Source organism: Chiloscyllium plagiosum, chromosome 16 (genome assembly GCF_004010195.1).
Source record: "Chiloscyllium plagiosum isolate BGI_BamShark_2017 chromosome 16, ASM401019v2, whole genome shotgun sequence".
Lineage (NCBI taxonomy): Eukaryota > Metazoa > Chordata > Chondrichthyes > Orectolobiformes > Hemiscylliidae > Chiloscyllium > Chiloscyllium plagiosum.
Window position 1 is genome coordinate 43,501,714 of NC_057725.1, and position 23,162 is coordinate 43,524,875.

General features: G+C 37.4%; 1 protein-coding gene across 1 annotated transcript in view; it reads left to right on the forward strand.

The window, feature by feature from the left end:
• Positions 1-23,162, forward strand: part of LOC122557836 (serine/threonine-protein kinase BRSK2-like) — a 957,494-nt gene that overhangs the window by 884,417 nt on the left and 49,915 nt on the right. Inside the window, 3 exon segments of the mRNA XM_043705934.1 lie at positions 8,758-8,938; positions 17,568-17,657; positions 19,915-19,962. Coding sequence (XP_043561869.1) covers positions 8,758-8,938; positions 17,568-17,657; positions 19,915-19,962 — 319 coding nt within the window.

Here is a 23,162-nt window from a genome sequence, read left to right on the forward strand (position 1 = left end):
CTGGATAAGTGCGAAGTGATTAATTTTGAAAGTTAGAATTTAAATGCTGAATACAGGGTTAAAGACAAGATTTTTGGCAGTGTAGAAGAACAACGGAATCTTGGGGTTCACATACATAGTTACCACCCAAGTTGATAGGGTCGTTAAGAAGGCATATGGTATTTTAATGTTCATTAACAGGGGGGTTGAGTTTAAGAGCCATGAAGTTTTGCTGCAGCTCTATAAAACCCTGGTTAGACCACACCTGGAATATTGTTACCAGTTCTGGTCGCCTCACTGTAGGAAGGATGTAGATGTTTTAGAGTTGGTGCAAAGGAGATTTACCCTGCTTCGATTGGAGGGCTTGTCTTATGAAGAGAGGTTGAGTGAGCTCAGGCTTTTCACACTGGAGAGAATAAGGAAGTGAGGTAAATTGATAGAAGTGTACAAGGTAATGGGAGGCATAGATCGAGTAGATAGATAGAGACCTTTGGCCAGGGCAGAAATGGCTGTCATGAGAGGTCCTAACTTTAAGGTGATTGGAGGAAGGTACAGGGGAGATGTCAGAGGTAGGCTGTTTATGCAGAGAGTGGTGAGTGCGTGGAATGCACTGCCAGCAGTGGTAGTAGAGTCAGAGACATTTAAGCGACGGCTGGACAAGCACATGGATGGCAGTAAATTGAGGGATGTGTAGGTTAGGTTGATCTTAGTTTAAAATTAAATGCTCAGCACAACATCGTGGGCCAAAAGGCCTGTACTGTTCTGTGAACCCCAATTTTGTTATTTATTTTATTCATTCATGGGACATGGCATTGCAGGCTAGCCAGCATTTATTGCCCGTCCCTCGTTGACCTTGAGAAGTGGTGGTTAGCTGCCTTCTTGAACTGCTGAAGTCCACATGTCCTAGGTTAGTGATTGATACAATTGAGTGGTTTTCAAGGCCATTTCAGAGGGCAGTTGAGAGTCAATCGCATTACTGTAGGCCTGATGTCACACATAAGCCAGATCAGGTGAGGATGGGCAGATTTCCTTCCCTGAAGGACATTAGTGAACGAAATGGGTTTTTCCAGCAATCAAATGGGTTTTTTGGTCATTACTGGACTCTTAATTCCAGATTTTTTATAACTGAATTTTAATCTGTTGTGGCAGGATTTGAACCTGGGTCCCTCGTACATTAACTGAGTTTCTGGATTAATAGTCCAGTGATAATACCACTAGGCCCATTGCCTCCCCATTGTTATGATTCCCAATGCAGACGGATCACCTGAAATTATTGATCTTTGCCAAGATCCCAATGGAAAAACTAACTAATAAGATTTCATTGTTATAATCTTTAACAATCAAACCAAAACAGGCACATTGTTGTCACTTTGAACTATAAATTGCACTTTGTACACCCAATACAACAAATATATCTCTCATTGGTGTACTGGCAATCATCTTAGTCCATGTGGCGGTGGTTTGTTCAGTCACCATGTCCTTTTACGAAACAAAAACTGAAAGAACTGCAGATGCTGTAAATCAGAAACAAAAAACGAAATTGCTGAAAAAGCTCGGCAGGACTGGCAACATCTGAAGAAGGGTTCTCAACCTGAAATGCTAACTTTGATTTCTGTCCACAGATGCTGCCAGATGTATTGAGCTTTTCCAGCAATTTCTGCTTTTGTTCAATTTACTGCTCTGTTTTATTCAGATACATGTTAGCAATTTTCCTTCGCACAGAATTTGGCCACTTGGTTGCTTCTGGGAGCATTTATGTCCATGGAACTCAGATTGTCACCAGAAGGCCAAACCCCTAAACTCAGTTGTTTATATGCATGGTGGAATGGTTTTCCCAAAATAACTGAAGTTGCCATAGTAACCTTATTTCACTATTCCTACTTCTAAACTTAATATCCATGTTTCATTTTTTTCCAGCTGTCTGTCTGCTTTTTCTCTATACACACACACACACACACACTCACTCCTACCTACCTCTCCACAGTCTGCCTTTTTTGATGTCCTGCTGAAATCTGATCTCTGAGAATTCTTCACTTGTATCCGAAAACACATTCTCTGTTTCCTCAGCAATATGAGGTGCCAAAGTCAATTTCCCTGAAATCTGCTGTCATTGCCACAAACCTATATTTATAACCCTGTTTTCCCAGAAACTAACTTCCAGTTTTATTTTCAGTCAGGGACTGTCTCACAAAATGCAAGCTTTGAAAACAAAGTTAGTCAACGCAACTGTTCATATTGTCCATTTGATCTTCCAAATAGCAGATTTTATCTCATTAGTTAGCACCACTGGAAATCACTACATTACACAGATTACAGTGGTTGAAGAAGGTGACTCTCTCACCTACAATCCTGTCAAGCAACTAAGGCTGGGCAGGAAACACCTACTTCCCTTGACCAAATGAGAAAACCCAGAAAGGGTACAATATCCTTTAAGATCTGCATTTCCACTTTACATCAGCCTCTCCCAATTTAGTAGGAAATGTAATAATTCCTTCACTAAAGGCAGCGTCTGGGTTGCATTCAAATGCGAGGAACTGGATAGAAGATCAATAGAAACCGAAAGAACAAAATAACGTTTCTGGACCCGAAATGTTAACTCTGACTTTTCTCCACAGATGCTGCCAGACCTGCTGAGCTTTTCCAGCAGTTTCTGTTTTTGTTATAGAAGATGAATAGGTTCACCTCACGCGAGATCCTTTTAACAAGCAGAACATCGCCTCATCGGGCTAGATTGAATTTGAATCCAACTTCACCAGGCAATAGAACGCAATCGACCTTGTAATGTCACACTGTTCTTCTTGTGACTTAGTATTAGTCTCATTCACTGCTAAAAACAAAAGCAGAGATGTGATCACAATTTGATAGGTTGTCACGCTGAAGTGTGATACTACATTTCATCAAATTGAAATTATTGGAGGAGCTGTTGTTGCAGCTGCACCCACACAGTTGTTAAAGCTTTGATGAAATTTTCATTAAAATATGTTTTTCAAAAAAAGCTGTAGCTCATATTTCATATCTCATTTCCCTGCCTGAAATACAAGCAAAATGTTGTTGAAAATTGTACATTTTCACTATCTTAAAATATAAAGTTAAGTTGATGCGTTGATTGGAACATTAGCTGGCTTGAAACATGTGTGTTTCTTTATGCCATTCTTGTTGACCAAGTTACTCTGTTTCAAATATTTTCTGTTACTGTTTTAAACTTGAAAGTATTTTACTGGAAGAGTTCAATGAGCAGTCCTGATGGTGCTCCTCCACGGGTGACAAATGTCATCATAACTTCAGATCGAAACCACAGTCTGGAATATTAACATTTCAATATTACTTTAAAGACCATCAAACTGGAAGACTGATGTAAATTCACATGACAGCTGGCTGAAGTTTATCATCTTGATTCTGTTAATATTTCACCTCAGGGTATTTCCTCCTTTAGAAGTTTGATCAAAATGGACAGACAAATAATTCAACTGAGGATTCTAATATCATTAGTAATATTTAATGCTTCAGTATGAAATTAACCTGGTTTCAATGATTGTATATCCATCAGCCAAATTGTAAATTAGCAAGATAGTCTATTTGAGTCTTCACAGAGATGGAATAGTATGTTGTGAGCATCATCACTGTTAGAAGACACTGCGATCACCATCAACTCCATCCCTCCACCCATGTCAGTCTTTTTCCAGTTTGGACATCTGCTGCAAAGAGGCCTGTCTGTCTTCTTCAAGAAGAGGTGTTTTCCTGAACTGCACTGTATTTCCTTACAACTCAGTCCATTTCAATTTTCTGAGACATTCATGAGAAAGCTGTCAATACTCTTGCGAGAGCAAACTGTGGAGTAGAGACAGTTATGGTAGAGAAAGAAAGAAAAATACATGAGAAGTTGTTTCATTATAAACATCTACAACAAAGAAACATCATTTTAATCAAGAAGTTCAGAAATAACTGACAGTGAAACTTAGTTTAATTAATTCAACTTGGAAAATACAGCATGATACTCAAGAAAATGATGGATTAAATTACTCCAGATGCTGGAATCTGTTCTGGAAACTGAATTGTCTAATGAAGAGCCGTCCAGGTTTGAAACATTGGCTTGCACTTGCTTTCTATAGGTAGTGCCTGGCCGACTGTGATTTCCAGCATTTATTTTTCACTTAAGAGAATGAAGTTCTGTTAAGTAGTTTGTTACATATCTCTCCATCCTAATTAAGTCCTCAGAAAAAATCATGGAGTGGATTTTGGAGCCTGCTCCCCACTGAAAATGTGGTGTAAGTCTCCCAAAAATGTTCAGAATGACAAGCTACCCTGTACCTGCTGTTCTTATGGCCACATCAGTCTCTTTGTATGCTCAGCTGATCAGCCACTGTGAACTCAAAATCTACTTCTCTGCCTTTACTGTCATAAATTTGAGAGATTTGTTTCAACTTCATTTCAGTTTCCAAAAATTAATGCCTAGCTGCCTGTCATTGATTGCATTACAAATTACAAAGTTGACTTGGTGTATTCATTCTCTGTTTGAAAGCAAGCACTTTGAGGACTTTCAAATACAAAAGATTGCACATGTTTAACATGACCTGTCATTTTACTGGTTAAATCCTGTGATCTTTCTTTCTCTCAGGACTGAAACAGCAAGAATACATCAATATCTGACATAACCCATTTTACTTGCAGTCCACTGCAGTCAACAATATATTACATTCCAGTTAGCTCCAATCATTTCTTGACAAAGCAAAGAGCAATGCAGGAGTGTGAACTGAAAACTAGACTGATGGAAAAGGATATTTAAATGAATTATGGGAGCTCATGACTCTGGAGGTTGCTGTGTTTTAAAAAAAAAATGTTAAAACCTATCATTCATTAGGTAATTGACCTCAGGTAAACAATAATCTGAGTAGAAACTGAAAACCCAAAGTCATTCTGCAGTCCATACTTAACATATCTGGCCTTCTGTGAATTTGTTGATGCAACTTGCATAGATGAACATGGGTTAAAAAGTATGTCTGCAGTATGTTCAGCTGCATTATTTCATTTCTGCATTATTTTATTAGTGAAAAGCAATATGCAACATGTTAAACTGCTTCTAGGCAGGAGTATTTTCAATTATAGTCATACAGCATAGAAATATACCTTTTGGTCCAACCAGTCCATGCTGACCATGTCCCCAAACTAAACTAGACCCTGAGCTTGAGTTTGGCTTAGCCCATATCCCTCCAAACCTTTCCTATTTATGAGCTTACCCTAATGTCATTTAAACGTTATAATGGTACCTGCATCCAGCTTTGCTATGTATATAGAGAAGGGCTATTTAAAATTTAAATACCCAGAAGATCAACCAATAGATTGTTCTAGTGATTTCTAAAATCATTTTTTTCCCATAAATATTTGTCCTGTTGTACAGAGTCTTGCCAGTCAAGCCATGAGCAGTAGACATTGGAAGGATGGCAATTGCCAAGTGCACTCTCAGCAGTCTCTGTAATGCAGGCCTAGAAAGACCTGCCAAGAAAACAATGTAAATGACACCTTTACCCATAGCAGTGGCCTGCTTTTATAATGTCACTCTGAAGGTGAACCCCAATTTTCTAAATCAAAATCTAAACTGTAATGGATAAAACTAATCTAGGACAGTAATGCAAAAATGGACAATAGGGAGTAGGCATTCTGTGTACACATTATTTTCGACTGGAACAATACATCGAACAACTGGCTGCCAATTTGTTGTTCCTTATTTTTCTGTAGTGCCAGAAACTAATTTCAGCTGTTTTATAACCAAAACTTTAGCAACAGTTGGCACACAGGGTTCCATTTTTTAATCAAACAATTATAACAATATCAGTAGTTAATCTATTGAGAATAGGGTCAGGTATCTAGATTAGAGTGGTGCTGGAAAAGCACAGGCTTCCTGATGAAGGGCTTTTGCCATAAAACGTCGATTTTCCTGCTCCTCCAATGCTGCCTGACCTGTTGTGCTCTTCCAGCATCACTCTAGTCTAGACTCTGATCTCCAGCATCTGCAGTCCTCACTCTCGCACAGGCGATAGTATGTTCAGAAAGCATCCAATCTACAATTATAAGAAGCAATATGGCAAAGTTAAAAAGAATAGAGCCTTTCCTTAAAAGCACTAATACCTAATTGAGGCAAATTCTTCAAATCCATTGGTTCAGATGAGGTTATTGAACAGTTAGTAATACATGACTCAGCTAATGGTAGCAAGACTGGATATGTTTAAATGGTCAATAACAACAGAAAATGTTGAATATATTCAAGAGGTCAGATATCATCAGTGGATATAGGAGCAGAGTTAACGTTTAGTTCAGTGACTTTTCATCTAGAGATTGTCCCTCTAGAACTTCCAACCTCATAATTTCCAAACCCTTTTACTACCTTTCCAAGATCCATAAATAAGTCTTCCATGGTTGAGCTCTCGTTCCAGCCAGTTCCTGCCCCATCGAACTCATTTCCATGGATTTCAACTCAATTCTTTCTCCTCTTGTCTCTTCCAACTATCTATGACTCTTCCATCAGTCACTCTAAAATTTGCCAGTTTCCTGGTTCTAACCTTTTCTTCATTGCGAACTGTTTGAATGTTTCCGACTTCTTCTTTGGATTCGCTCCCAACCAGCGCCCTTCTCCATCTGGTTGAATTTGTTTTTACATTGAAGAATTCCTGAACTCCACCCATTTCTTCTAAATAAAATGTATTGCATTGAGTACAAACATGAGTCTTAGCAGTGTTTGCCTTTTGTAAGAAATGTAGATGATTCTCTGTAGCAGTCCTAGTCAGGCTATGTCCTCGTCTCTTTTGCCATTACTTTGATGGACATTTTAGTGTTTTTCCTGTTTTTTTTCCCTGAACTGGGCAGTTTCATCAAGTTTGATTTAAATTTCCACTCTTCTCTCAACTTCACATGGTCTATTATGGATGTTTCCCTTCCCTTCTCTTCCATGACATTTCTGTCTTCATTTTTGGAGGCAGGCTATCAAGCAATATTCAACGTAAACCCACTGACTTTCACAGCTACCTTTTTATACCTGCTTCCTATAAGAACTCTTCAATTATCTGAGTTTCTTCATCCATGTTGCATCTATTATGATGATACAGTCTTCAAAGATATGTCCTTGCTTTTGTCAATTGGGGATTCCACACATTGTTGTATGATAGAATCCGCAATCATGTGCATCTCATTCTCTGATATCTGTTCTGATTCTTGTCCCTTTCTCCGAGAACCATGGTGAGTTTTCCTTTATCCTCCCCTTTCAAGCCACTAGCCTTTTAGTATTAGACATTTCTACAACCTCCAGAGTGATGCCGCCATTAAACGCATCTTCCACACCTCCCCTTTTAGGAATGTAAAGACTTGTTTTCTTGGCAATATCCTTGTCCACTCCTCAGTCACTCCCTATTTTCGTCCCCTTCCCATGCCAACTTGCAATGCAAACCAGATGTAACAACTGTTATTTACCCTTCATTCATCCAAGACTCCATATACTCTTTCCAAGTGAAATACCAATTGATTCTTCCTGTCAGTTCAGTGCGCTGCACTCAATGTTCATGATATGTCTACCTCTACGTTGGGTATATTAAGTACAGACTGGGTGACCATGTTTTGGAACTTGGCTCTCAACAGCCTACTGAATGCAACATTGATTTCAATTATTTTAGACAGTTACCTCTGCTCCCATTTCTTTAGTCGTTTTTGCTGGATGTGGTTTTCTTTCTTCTACTTTCAGACAATAACTGTGTATTATCCTGCCAATCACACCTCCTGTAGACACATCTTTAGTTTATTTAATTGTCGTGTTACCAATCCCTTTGGCCCAACACAATCAGTTAAAATAAATGTCTTGCATAAAAGGTCATTGATCCAAAATATTAATTCTGCATCGTACTACACAGAAGCCACCAGTACAGTATTTCCAGGAACTTCAGTTTTCTGTTTCAGACTTCCAGGATCCGCAGTATTTTGATTTGTTTAAATGACCAATTAGATTTTACAAATCTGGTGTGTTTTGAAGAAATATGTTTGGATTCCTGAATAGGATGCATTAATTGTGTAAATAATTTTTAACAGGTTTGGTAAAAGACATGTAGCAACTTGACTGACAGCTGGTTAGCAGACATGCTAACAGTAGGTTGAGTCATAAAATATTAATAAAATCATTTTTCAGATTAGTGTGTACAATTTTAGATAATTCCTTATATTCTGGTCATTTAAGCCATAGAATATGTATAGTGTATGTGTGCTCAGATGGTGTCGGAATTATGACAACATTGGATAGAAGGACCAGGATATGGGGAGTTTGTGTCAAGGAGTCTTTACAATAATCAAAAAGAATAAGAATGACTGGGTGAACTTTATTCACACAGATTGCAGGAATGTAATACTTTTCCAAAGAATATGGTTAATGCACAGATAATTGCATTTTTAATGGAGAATGGATGATATTTGAATTTGGAATGATGCAGGCTATGGAAAAAGAGTAGAGTAGTGGGATTCATTTTATATAGCTGTATCATGGACATAATGGAGAAAAAGTCTCATTTTCTGTAAACTTCTATAGTTCTATGAAAATAGCAGATGAGCTGATATAAAATGTCTATTTACCATACTGTTACTATAGTAAAGGGATAAATTTATTTAAAGCATTTTTAAAAGGAAACACATTGGATCATTGTCTGAAATTTCATCTAAATCTTCACTGCATGCACATACATTAATTAAAGAAACATTACCTAATTTCCCTGTCATTAATGAATGGTATACTCTTTTCCTGAATTGCAGATCCCTAGCCTAAGTCACAGTGTTATGTCTCAGACAAGTTTCCGAGCAGAGTACAAATCCACTGGGGGCCCAGCTGTGTTCCAGAAGCCAGTTAAATTCCAGGTGGACATCACTTACACAGAAGGCAACGAGGCACGGAAGGAGAATGGGATTTATTCAGTCACCTTCACACTGCTGTCAGGTAACAGCAGCAACAAAGGCAATGGGGCAGCTATAGCCTTATTAATGGCAGGAAGGGAAATGGGAAGGATGGATATCTTGTACATATGTTGATTATCACTACAACCTATGCATGATGTTTTATTTCTGTTCAATGTTGTATTCTGTATCTGTTTAGGTGATTAGTAATTTATTATATTATTATTCATGGAAGCAGATGGGGATACATAGTAACTTCAAGCAAGTTCTAAAAGAACATTTGGGTAGCAGGCAATAGCCTCAAAAAGTTCCATATTTAAATTATTAGAGCTGAATTTTAATGCATGTTAAAAATTTAAGTTTTAGTCGTCACTTGAAGCAGAATGCTCTAATCACTTCATGCAACTGAATGAATAGGCATGGAAAGGTATGGATGAATTAAGTGTGCTCTCACAATATCACAAGACAGCCATTTGCAGCTTTTATGAGTATGAGATGAATGTATTCTCCCCTATCTCTTATATTGCTCACATTATCTTGTGTGTCCTAAAACAGGCTGAATCAAATTCAACTTGGTTCGAATGCTTATTTATTTTAGCTTTCTACTTCAGTAGCTTAAAAAAAAGATATTGCTAATAAACTGAGTGAAAATTTTACTTGATAGCAATAAAGACAGCTTTACCATTGACCAGATATTATTAACAGTTAAACTATTTAGAAATAGTCTGGATCAGAGACTTGTTGATAAAGTAAGGTATACAATTGTCACTTGCAAGTTAACCTTCTTCAACCATGAAAATTATTTTTACGTTATTTTTCTAGAACTAGGGTTTCCATTTCAGAAAACTGTATGAAAGTGTTATTCACAGAAGTCTTTTTTTGAGAAGTTTCTTTGTTAACTAGCGATTGCACAGAGACATTAATGTTTTTTAAACGGAAGTACTTTAACTTTGAGATTATCGTATCCAGTGGAGCTGGAGCTCAATCCAAGCCAGCCAATGAGACAGACACTAAGACTACTTTCATTCCAAATACAGGTTGTTAAGTAATCAGACTGACTTCTTTTTATAAAATCAATGTTATTACAAATGTCTGGAGCTGATGGACTTGAAGCCAGGCCTCTCACCTGCTCTGAACTGTTCTGAACAAGGGCCATTGGAACTCAAACATTCAACTCTGCTTTCTCTCCACAGACGCTGCCAGATCTGCTGAGGTTTTGCAGCAATGTCTGATTTTGCTTCTGTACTTTCCTCTCTCACAAGATTTTAACCTCATATTATCAAGATTCCTTTTACGAAGTTACAGTATCTTTCTAGGGCCATGTTTACTTCCAGGTCCATCTTTCAAAATTTTCAATACTTTTCTGACCTTTCACATGGTTGCCTCATTTTTTTCTATTCTGTCTCTTATCCCTCTTCTTGCATATTTAGCCAATGTTTTATTTTCTAGTTACGTCCTTCCATTCACTAGCCACCTCTGGCATATATGTCAACTTTGAGATCAAATTTCTGTTGTTGTCCTCTAGGACAAATATTATTGTCCAGTATTCCTCTGTCAATTTGCTCATACTCAGTCAATCTCCCATAATCTCCTCATTATTGTCCAATATATGTGCAAAGTGTCTCATCATTTTCTATGATGTGTTCATATTTTGCAATGTTGTAATTAGTGCCAATTAAACTACAAGAAATACACCTTAAAAATTTGCTGTAAAATTACTGTTTCTCTGTCACTACTTATAACTTTATCTAACCATTCCACTCTGACTTTGTTTTGTAATAAACTATGTCTCCAGATTAAAATTGATTTCTGATGAGCTTGTACAATGCCATAAAGCTTGCCAGAATTTCACTACAACTTCAGCCTTAATGCGTGTCTTGCTGCCTGCCTACAGGGTGTTAAAGTGTTCAGGAAAAAAGTAGATCTAGTCATGGTCTCCCACCAAGCCTGGGGATGATCACTCATTAGGGTGAGAGGGGAAAGATTTAAAATGGACAACATTTTCACGCAGAGGGTGGCAGGTGTATGGAATGAGCTGCCAGAGGAAGTGTGTGGATGCTGGTATAATTAGAACATTTAAAAGGCATCTGGATGGGTGTATGAGTAGGATGGGTTGAGGGGGATATGGGCTAAATGCTAGCAAATTGGACTAGATTTATTTAGGATATCTGGTTGGTATGAATGAGTTGAACTGAAGGGTCTGTTTCTGTGCTGTGTATTTCTTTGACACTACATTTTTGGATTTCTCCCAAAAACCAGTTGATTTGGACTTTACTCCTCCAACCATTTACAGTGAGTTTTTGCATGGACTGCTTATGTAAGACAGGTGGCAATTTACAATGAGTCAATGAGCTCAGATATTATGAAGCATCACGTGATTTATTTCACAAACTCCATTACTAAAGGGCGGCACAGTGGCTCAGTGGTTAGTATTGCTGCCTCACAGCACCCTGATCCCAGATTCTATTCCAGCCTTGGGCGACTGTCTGTGTGAAGTTTGCACGTTCTCCCAATGTCTGCATGGGTTTCCTCTGGGTGTTCCGGTTTCCTCCCACAGTCCAAAAAAAAGGTGCAGGTCAGGTGAATTGGACATGCTAAATTGCCCATAGGGATAGGTGCATTAGTCAGAGGGAGGTGAGTCTGGGTGGGTTACTCTTCGGAGGGTCAGTGTGGACTGGTTGGGCCAAAGGGCCTGTTTCCACACTGTAGGGAATCTAATCTAATCTAAAGGAACTTTTCACTGCTGTGTTCATTACCATAACATTCACATGTTCTCATTTTTCTCTCGATTGTCAAACTTACCAAGTAGGAATTCACCTGATGTTGTATGTCCTGTTCCTATGCATTTTTCTGTTACCTTGTCCACAAGTACTCTTTTTTCTTTAGTATATTTTATCATGGACTTGCTAAATCTAGTTGCCATATCTGGCAAGTACACGGTAAAACTGTTTTGTTACTTATTCCATTGCTATGACTTCATTAAGGTCTCTTGCTAATTGGCGACTCATTATGGACCATGATGCATCACATTTATTGCTGATCTCTTCCGTAAAATTTGTATTTCCATCATCCTTATTTCTGCATTCTGTAATAGGATTTTAACTTGTGGGGAAAAAAATGAGAAAATTGCTAATGTAGTTTTAAGATTAATCTTAATTTTATTTAAACTCCTAATTCCAGATTCCACTAATGTTTGCTAATATTTTGGTTAGAGAAAAGAGTATAGTGAATATCAAAATTGTGTAAACTAATCATCCACTAGTAGATCCACTGACTTCTCAGAAATAATTGCTTTCTTGTGTTCCCTATTTTGTTTGAGCCTATTTCATAGATGGCCTGCTAAACAGTAAGAATGACATTTGATAGTACATCTATGCTGATAAATATGGCATACCCTAACTATTCTACAGGGATTCACCATTCTTCTTAATGATTTCAGCATGTTGTCATCTGCATGCCTGAAGCTAGTAGAACTTGAAAAATCCTTATCCTTACTTCAGTCTTAACGTTTTAAAGAATCTATGTAACAATTTAACCAGTGTACTCCATACATTCTGGATGTGCATCTACTGTCCAATGCAGTGAAATTGAGTGACTCTGTAACTGAACACTCATTACTGGGCCGATTCCTCTTGTAACTAGTACATTTCATGCTGCCTGATTAACATCATTATTCTTGTCTTCCAAATCCTCCATGCTTTGGGTAATTTTGAAAACCTTGTTATTCCATTCATAACTATCCTTTGCATAACGGTATTTGAGTTGCATCTAAAGCACTTGTGGACCATACCTTGGACATCATGGGTATATTGTTCTGTTATAGTCCCCTTGTTCCTCAGGCTATTATAATTGCTCAACATATCTCTGTACTGACCCCTTTTATTAATGATTCTCCTCATGTGTTGATGCTTTTGGCCTTGAACTATGTAGTCTCACATGGCTGCTACCATTGAATCTTCCATTCTTGGAGTTACTGTTGAATGTCCCACTTGATCCACAAGGCCTTCTGGGAATGAATGTTTTCCCACAAATCTTTTAGAGCTTCTGACATCTATTCATATGTCTTTCTTTCTGGAAATTTAACCCTGTGGAGTGTCTGCCAGTGGTCAACATCTCAATATAGTCCAACACTTTAAAGGCAAGTACTAAGTTTGGAATCTTCAATAAAAAATTATCAATCCTGAAAAGATAAACTGTTTCTATATATCCTACTTCTAAATGTTTCAATGTCTAATCCTGCCTTGTATTTATTTTTTTAAAATCATCTTTCCTATACATTTGCCCATAAGTGTTAAAAGATTATACAAACCTTCCTCAATGTCCAGTTCTTGAGTCACTAGCTTTGAGAATACTTCACATCTGATTTTGCTTCAAGTAGGAAGCATAAACGCCAAGACTATACATTGTTTTTTGTTTGATAAGGCCATGATGAATGTTCATAGGTCTACTTTATTTTTCCATTGATGACAACATTAAGTTTCACTGTAGTATTAGGAAACCATTATGACAGATTTCAGTCATTCTTCACAAACTCAAATTATGACCTTCAGTCTGAAAAGAATTCTGAGCCCAGTCTTCATTGTTGTGCAGTGATTTTCTGCTACCAATATCATATCAGATCCAAGCGAATTGGTGAGACAGAAACTGAGGCACATCTCTTTGTCAGCAGAGTTTGTTAACTCCTCAGTCTTACAGCTCCTTCCACACACAACTCTTTCCCCTTTATATATAGCCAGTTAATCAATAATATCAATCTCCTGCTTAAATACTTGCTGTATTAATAGAGCTGACTGTCTGAGGATGTGCAAATTCTCTGGTGAGGTAAGCATGGCGAATACTTGAGAAACTCAGCAGGTCTGGTAGTTTCTGTGGAGAGAGAAACAGCTAATGTTTCAAATCTGATAGGACTCTTTCAGTAGCATCATACTGGACTCAAACATTAGTTATGTTTCTGTCTTCACAGATGCTGCAGACTTGCTTAGTTTCTCCCGCATTCTCTGTGTTTGTTTCAGATTTCCAGCACCTTCAATATTTTACTTTTATTCTTTAATGAGGTGCTTCTTCTCTGAGAGTAACAAAATGTCACCTGCCAAAATTTATAATATTCATAAGTAATGAGCGAACAAAAGAAACTCAACTAAATCAATGTATACATTAATCTCAAAGTCACCACTGAACATGAAAAAATACAGAGGGGCATCAGATATGAACCTGTTGGAAACAAAAGACAATCGATCATAAAGCTGACCGGAAACCTCAGTAAATGAAAGCAGAATATGCCACATAGCTTTTACCCTGTTAAGATAAGTATCAATTAGTCAAACATGCTATGCTTCCAGTAAGAAAACATGTGTTCTATTCAAAGTGACTTTTTCCACAAATAGGAAGTGAAGAAAGTTATAGGCACATTGTGATATTCATGTAATTTGAGAGTAATTAATAGTTATTCCATTTCCACTAACGAAAAGCGAGTCTAGAGGATTAATGATGGACTATTCAATAAATAGCAAGAGTTTCCTCAAAAATAATGTTTGCCAATAGAAGGCATCCAAATGCAATTTTTAAGTGAGTCACTTGTGAAAATGCTCTAGAAAAAAAACCTTAATGTAAAGGAATTAATGAACATTGATGCAGGTCAAGAAAAGCAGGTCAAAAACAAAACAGTCATAATCCAACAGCTTTCTTTGGGCTTTGGAAACAGTCTGAATGATTTTGGTATCAGAGTGAATTATTTTAACAGCACAATAAACCTCAAGTCTCTTACAGACTTGTTTAAAATCAGAACCTGTCCCTGATCGGATTTATTTTAAAGATGCATTGCAATTTATGTTGAAAAGACAGAAGTTTTATGTGCAAATTGGGACTGAATCCGTGCGTTTTATATAGCAGTATCGCAGGTACTCTGCTATTTTTCAACTGATGGTGTTTTAAGCAGCGGGGCATATAATCTATTTCAAAATCATCCATATTGTAAAAAATCAAGGTGCATGTTTGATGCCTGTGCATTGCTTTCACTTTCAACGTCAGAACCTCTATCATGTCTCCCACACTTTGCCAACTTCTGTTCAATAAAGGATAGTCTCAATTTAATTGATTTTTTGCATTATTTTCAAATCTCCCTTCAACACCTATGAACATGAAGTGAAGATTCCAGTAAGAAAGGCTTTTTTTTAAAAAAATACACATTTAAAGTACTATTTCCAACAGCAAATCAATTTGACTGTATTCATTGAGTCAATTGTTCGAGCTATCCCCAAAATAGGTTGATTTGATTGACGAAGGAGGGATTGTGAATTGTGAAATCAAATCTACTTCACAATAGAGAATTCCGGAGATTACAATTACTAGGATCTGACAGCCTTTTATTAACAAAACATCAGCTTCACTCTTGAGGAGGAGTCGGCAACCATGTCTCTTAATATCAACAACATTTGCAAATTGTAGTTTTGGTGCTAAATTACTCATCATGTAATTTGTGTCATCGCATCATACTTTTAGCTTAATGCAGAAAAAAAATTACCAAGTACTTCATAATTACTTAATTAAGTAGTACTCCAGGGTTGTAACACCCTGTGTACTAACAACCTAGACTATAAAAGTGAGACATCTGAAGTTTTGTTATCTCTTCAGAGCATATCTTCAGCAAAGTAAATGTCTGAAATAGATAAACTCCAAAGTTTTTTTGCACATTTTACAAGCTGATTCAACATCACTTCTAAACATAAAGTGGTGGAAATTCATGTAGGCCAGAGACTGCTGCTGGGGGCAGGTAAAAATGCAGAATCTACTGCTGTGCTCTTTCAAAGAGGTTCCCATTATCTGTAAATAAGCTTTGCGGGACCCTTCTGGATTCCTGAGCCTCATTTGGTTGGCTAGACAGGAAACCCATTTCCCTTTCCACACAGCTATCTCCAACAGCCCCACCACCCTCTGGTCGATCATGTCACCTCCCCCTCCCCCTCCACCAAGGACATGCAAGTCCTAGGCCTCCTACATTGCCGAATCCAAGCCACCCAACGCCTGGAGTGAGAACACCTGATCTTCTCTCTTGGAAACACACGGCAACAACATTTTCAAACCTCCCCTCCCCTGCCTCATCCCAGCTCCAACCCTCCAATTTGGCACGCCCTTTTGACGTGTCCCATCTGTCCATCTTCCCTCCCATCTATCTGCTCCTCCCCTCACTCTTCCTACTGCCCTGCACGCACACACACACCCACTAAACCCTGAACAATAGCACAAGGGCAGTAAAAGACTGGGGTGATTTTAAAGGCTCACCTGTTTGGCTTCTACTGGGAACAAAGAGTTAAAATCACACAATTCTACTTCAAGATGTTTCTGTAGCAACTACTCTCAGATTCACTGTAGCAGAGGACAGGAACTCTGCCACAGTAAGGAGTTAATGTGTGGCATATGCAGGGGCTGAATGTGTGGTGGAGGTTTTGTGTTAAATCCATAAAATAAGGAAGAAATTACTTCATTAAATTACTTATCTCAAAGGAATGAAGTTTACAATCATTAATTGTAGCTGAGTTAGTGCTCAGATTCCAAATATGTTTCTGTTTTCCTCATTTTAAATCATCATTGCTGCATCTAATTCCATAATTCCCTTTTCACTTTGAAGGATAGGGCACTGCGTACCACTAACCTCTTCATGGCTCTGAATCTAAGGTGTTACAATTTGCCAAAAACAAATGCGGAACTGTCTCTGCTACTCTCACCCTCTGAGATCAGTCACTGGTGAAATGTTGTGAACTACAGGGACAGTGAGACAGCTGCAAGACGTGCTGATTAAATTAGATTAAATTGTAGTTGTCATGATTTGCTTTAAACTATTCAGCTCCTAAGACCCTTTTTTTTCATGTTGTGAGGAAACCTCTAAAGAGCAATCAAACCGATCAGTAATTGTCTTCAATACTATTGAAATATGTATTCATTTTAGGAAATTGTATTTCTAATATTTGATGAGATTGTTGATTTAATGCTCCATGTACAGGGTTATTTATTTTCATTGTACAGCATTACAGCTACAATGACTGGCCTCCACAATCTTGTAGGCCCAGTGAAGAGTCACCCAGGGGTGTGTGTTTGTGTGTGTGTATTTGTGTGTGTGTGTGTGTGTGAGAGAGAGAGAGAGAGAGAGAGAGAGAGAGGGAGAGACCTGTCTGTCTCAAGACCATGTTACCCTCCACACCCAAATGACACAGACATTATAGATTCGCAGTCGAAGAATGGTGACTTGAGTAAGGTGTTGCAGGGGATTTGGACTATGTTGAAGGAAAAGAATATCTCAGCAGGGTTGAAAGTCATCAGGAGCAGACGACTGTATAAATGAATCCCCAAAAAATGTTAATTGCTTCATTACCTATTTTGTTGAAAAAGTAAACAAACTTCTCTGGAGAGATCGAGAAGATGCACCAATGATTAAATCTAATCAGAGACTCATTTTCAACAAGAGGTCAGAGAAATCTTAATGAAATTGAGATGAAATTAATGCAGCTAATAATTATGGTCAGTGTGTGAAACTTAGAAAGTGGTCAGGCTGAAAAGAAAACACATAAATAACACCCTGTTCATGACACTCTGTATCTGTGTGGTTGTGCATGCTGTGCTAATAATGAAAGTACAGAGTTCATTGCTTTTTACCTTTAATTCTCTGCTCTAAATAATAGGTCCAAGCCGTCGGTTCAAAAGAGTGGTGGAAACAATTCAGGTCCAGTTGTTAAGCACACATGACCAGCCTTCCGTGCAACAGTTGTCTGGTAAATATTATATTTTCTCTCAAAATGAATAGTATGCAAAACAGATGCTATCTAATATGCTTACAATAAGAATCCAAAATGATTTTAATACTTCTGGCATGCTTTATGTCAAGCCTTTCTGTGACATCTAAAAATCTCCCAGCTTTAATGTTTAGTTTCCTACTATTGTTAAATCTGCTCATAATCTCCTTGTAATTTTTATGCCATTTTCAGAACTTGTCATGATTAGAATATCTTATTATGTCAATTAATTCCCCATATTGCTGTTGCACTTCAGTCAGTTCACTCATCATCCCATTTAAATAATGCAAGTTTCAAAGTTGTACTTACTCGGAGGGAAAAGGCCTTTCTATGGAGTTTAGATTCCCTACAATGTGGAAACAGGCCATTTGGCCTAACAAGTCCACCGAAGTCCACGACCCTCTGAAGAATAACCCACCCAGACCCATTTCCCTCTGACTAATGCACCTAAAACTATGGGCAATTTAGCATGGCCAGTTCAACTGACCTGGATCCCATGTATACACAAACAAGTTTTGTAAACTTCAAATAAATCGAAAGCAAACAAAATTGGTTTTGCTCCTGGATGTTTCTAGTGTATTTAATGTATTCTGAGGCAAATTTTCTTAAAGTTTGAAAGATTGCAGACTGACATTTCCTTTGCATAAATTATAAAAAATTGATGAAGTAAGTGCAAGTGGATATACAGAACAACCTCTGTTATCCGAACCTCAGTTGTCCAAATTTTGGATTATCCGAACAAGATCGCAAGGTCCAGTAAATGCTTCCTTTGTTTACGATCAGATCAGTTATCTGAACAATCAGTTATCTGAACAAAATACTCCCCACCCGTCTCGTTCAGATAATCGAGGTTGTTCTGTAATCCACTGAATGAGGAGGAATTTCAGCAACAGGAATTTTGAGCAATTTCCAAACTTGTGACCATGTGGTTTATTTTAACCACGTTCTGGCAAGCTTCTTTTATTATGTGATCATTTCCATCATTTAACAGAATGGCTACTTATCATGCAAAAAGAATATATTTTTTATCCAAATGTACTAATGCTTTAAAATGCTTTCCATGGAGTTTCGAAGTGGCCACTTAAAGGGTCACCTTGCCATGTAAAATAACTGAGATCTTTTGCAAGCATTGTGTACACAATTATATCCTTTTGAAATTCTTCTTTTTTTTGGAGAACAAATTTCAAATATTAAGTTCTGCAGATGAAACAGGATTAGTGTTTTTGTACAACAAACATCTGGTGGAAATCATTGCCATTGTTTCTTGGATGCACTGCAAGGTTAAACCCATGCTTAAAGCTCTCCAAACAACAAATCTGAACGTTCTCATTAATCCTGGAGCAAATCCTATTATCCTTTGCTGGAAATCTGGAGCTTGCACTTGCAACCAAGGACATACTACTAGCTTTATATGCACTTACTTAAACCTTGATGATCGAAAGCAATTATTCGATTTAAGTGATTAGGAAACAAAATGCTACCACTATATTCACAGATGTCATTATGCTGCTTTCTGTGTTTGTTTTGTGCAAATATGTAAAGATGTATTTCCTAATTGTAAATTCTGCTTTTAAGAGAGCAGAAAATGTCAAAAAATGAATTTGTGACAAAATAATATTGCTTTTTACCATCTATTTTTGTAAATCGTATTTGAGATTTACAAAATTTTTGTTTCTATTTGGAATATCTGAAAGAATAGTGTTGAACATTGCTTCTAAATGGAAACTATAGTCAAACCTTAGCTCATTTGAATGTATCTGCTTCATGCTGTTTAAGCGCAATTTCTCTCTGAAGCCCTGGGTAACATTAACATTGTTTAATCAGAATACACTAAAGCTTCCAGTGCTTTTTTTTTCTATCCTTGTGTAATGGTGATCATATAGCTTCATGATATTTGTGTGCACAGTCAACCCATTCGACATCTTTCAGCTTTTTTCGTAATCCATTTTTACATCATCTTATTCTCTCCATTTTGGGTACTCACTGGATTATGTAATATCATCATTCTTACAACTACCATCCTTAGGAAGAATGAATTATTTCAATTTAAGAAGATCTGCCATTCAACAGATACAGTTCAAATGGGGTTATGCCCATAAAGAAATATCTTAGGGCATTACTTTTTAAAAAAAATCTTAGTTGTGACCTAGTATGACTTATCTGTCTACATCTTCATGTCTTGGATTATTGGTTTATACAGTAAAGAAACATCTGCCTTTCTCCTCCTGTAATCCAGCAACTTCTCACTGTATGCAGCTGCTGACTGGCAGACTTTCAAAATGTGGTAAGAACCCCCACACCCACAACCCCTCGCCAATCACTCTTACCCCATGGAGAGCACTGTGCTATGACTTTTTAAGTTTTTGGATTGCCTTTCGATTCACTTTGAGCCCACGCTTCTGACCACATTTTAGTTCCTTCTGTTGCTGGCGCTGCATGTTGCAATATGTTATAATTAGCCCAACCTTATGCAGCAGTCGCTAGGTGACTTTGCCTGCTAGATAGGCTTGTGGTGCATTGAGATGCCTTACTGCTTTTTTTTTGGCAGTGAATGGCAATACTGCAGCTTTAAGTCTTTTGAAGTTGAGTCTTGATTACTTGATAATTATTGCCTTTCTTATCAACACTGAGCTAATGTTCAGCAATTGCTGTTGCTTTGCTTATATTCCGATGCACATAATGCTAGATGGACAGGAAAACACATCTAACATCTCCCACTGAATTGTGCATGATGACACAAAGACAAAAGTGCATTTTATTTCTACACTTCCTGCTAGAATATATACCACCAAATCCCCTCTCTCTGTATTTTATATGTATTTTTTTAAATCATCACTTTTATAAGTGACTTATGGAAATGTTGCTGTTTTATATTGTTTTCTTAAATCTGGTCTCCTTATACAAATGCCTTTGAAATTATTAGAGTAGTTTAATTTTGAAGACTGGGGTATTGCTATATTCAGTGCAGAACCATTGGAGTTGTCCCCTGTCTTGTGCATGAATTGTAATCAATTTTTCAAGGTGTCTGTATTTGAGCTTCCCTAATGGCACAGTTCTGAAATGCTCTGTTTGGTCTTGACCTCAGCCATGCAAATCAGGAAGGGCAGGGTCAATTACATTGGTGTTGAAACTGCAGTTCTCGGATGGAATGGTAATGCAATCCTAAAATTTCTCCCAATGTCACCAACCTGAGGAAAAATCACCGAAGTAACCTTTCCTAATTTGTGTCCAGTGATGCCAGCTGAAAATTGTTTGAGTATGGGTGATAGTTGGGAGCAGCACCTGCTTTGGTATTCTTCCATGTTGAATTGCTTGCCAATACTCATTCATTAGATCCACAGGCAAAGGATGGAAACTTGAGCAAGATTCCCCAAGACTGCTAGTGCAATCATATTTCAGCAGAAAGTCAGTGCATACAGGAGAGCAATTAAATATTGTAAATATATAACAACCTAAGATGGGAAAATACATTTTGAATTCTCACAGACTCTTTTGGTCATATTAGTAACTATTGGTACAATTACATCTGAATAGGAGAAAATCTGATAGCTCAATTCAGTTAAAAAATTTCCTCTTAGAATTAGGTTCTTGTCCAGGCATGATTAACAAAAAGTAAAGTGGGAGAGATGTCTTGTAGTTGTGTATCTTATACCTGCCCAGTGGTAAGCTATGGTAACCATCTCCCAGAGGGGAGAGGTCCAGATAATGTAAATAACATAATTATGGTCAATTTGTACAATAATACTCAAGTGTGGAATTATACAAATATCACTGTTGTTCATGACTTCACTATTGCAAAACAGGTCATTTGGTGTAACATATGTGTTTCTCTCCAAATGAACCAGCTTCCAACCCATCCCCTTCATTTCATCCAATCAATAGATTTGTTTTGATCACTTAGATGTGCATTAATGTTTGCAATGACATTGAAAAATTAATATATTTGTGACAAGTGGTAATGTAACTTCAAGCCAAACATGCATGCTGCTAAAACATCGAACAGTATGGTGCAACCTTTACATAGATTGGAGGATCCCTATTATATTTGTTAATAGATTTACACAGTGGCATTGCAGAAAAATATGTTCTGTCCTCAAAATAGTTAACAATTTGTCAAAGAGGATGTATGTTAGAATACAAATTGTAACACTTCTCAGTACTTTAATGAGATTAAACACTGATGGTAGTTCAGAACAGAATAGCCTCAGCTCGCCAAGGTTTAAAGAAAACATCTCTGACCCTGCACCTTCCTAAATTTAGATCGCTCGCTTTTGAAATGGCATACTGTTTTGTTTCGTTGTGCAAGTAGAATTCCATTCATGTGACATCCTTACCAAAGTCACCATTAAAAAATATTAACAGGAATCAACAGAAATCTGCAACAAATAAAAGGAAGTGTACATTCTCACCTGACAGCAATCGTAAATTTGTGGTTTTCAGTAAAGAATTAGCATTAAAACCACATATGTACCCTACTATTTCCACAACTTAAACAGTTGCAACCTTAATCAGCCAAGTTACAACCTCTGGTGCACCAATTTTTCTGATATCAATTTACCAGATTGCTGACTATTTTCATTGGTATATAGCCAAGCATAAAACAAACACAGATAAATCAGTCAGGGCCTGGGGAAAGTGTGAATACACATCTTATATTCCTTCATTAAGCATGAAAATTAAAGTTTCAAACCATCTAACTATCATTCATGCATGTTAGATACATATTTTAAGAGCCTATAATTATGAAAACTTTTCAATTTTTAATATGTTTTACACTGATCCCATTAAAATGCATTAAAAGAAAGTGCAGACCGGGCTCAGCGAGGATAAATAAATCAAAATTACAATGAAGCACCATGCGTTGTTTCATACTGCACCTAAAATTCTGGACAGGATCTTACCCCGTTATGATCCAGCATAAATGCAGGAAATTCCAAAACATATTTACTGCTCCTAAAGACATACCCATTACATTGGGCCAAGATCTGTTCAAGAGTAGGAATCAATGAGCAGGTCTAAAAGAATGAGGAATTTGCATACAACATTTACCTGATTTTTGTCTGTCTTTTAGATAACGTATTTTCTTCAAATCTAATGTACATATGCTAATTCTGAAGCAAAATGCTGTTGTTTGCATTGAGGATCATGTCTATAGTGCCTCTTAAGTGAAAACCACACTGTAACACTGGGAGGAAGTCTACTCTGTAGTTTTAAAAAAAAAAGTCCTGAGTAGTTAACACAATTGGACTTGTCTCCTTTCTTGAATGTAGTCATGAACTGTCCAGTCATGTTAGGAGTGCAATTCCACTGCATTTCAGAATTTCAGCATTTGTTCCTTCTGCTTCGGAGGTTTCTTTGTTTTAGCTGGCTTTTTCAACTTCACTCAGGATCAGGATGTTGTTGAGACCAAGCCAGACAGGCCTTTGAAGAGTGGACTTGAAGGCATTGGAATCTTAATTGAGGAGTTCTTCAAGATGTACTCTC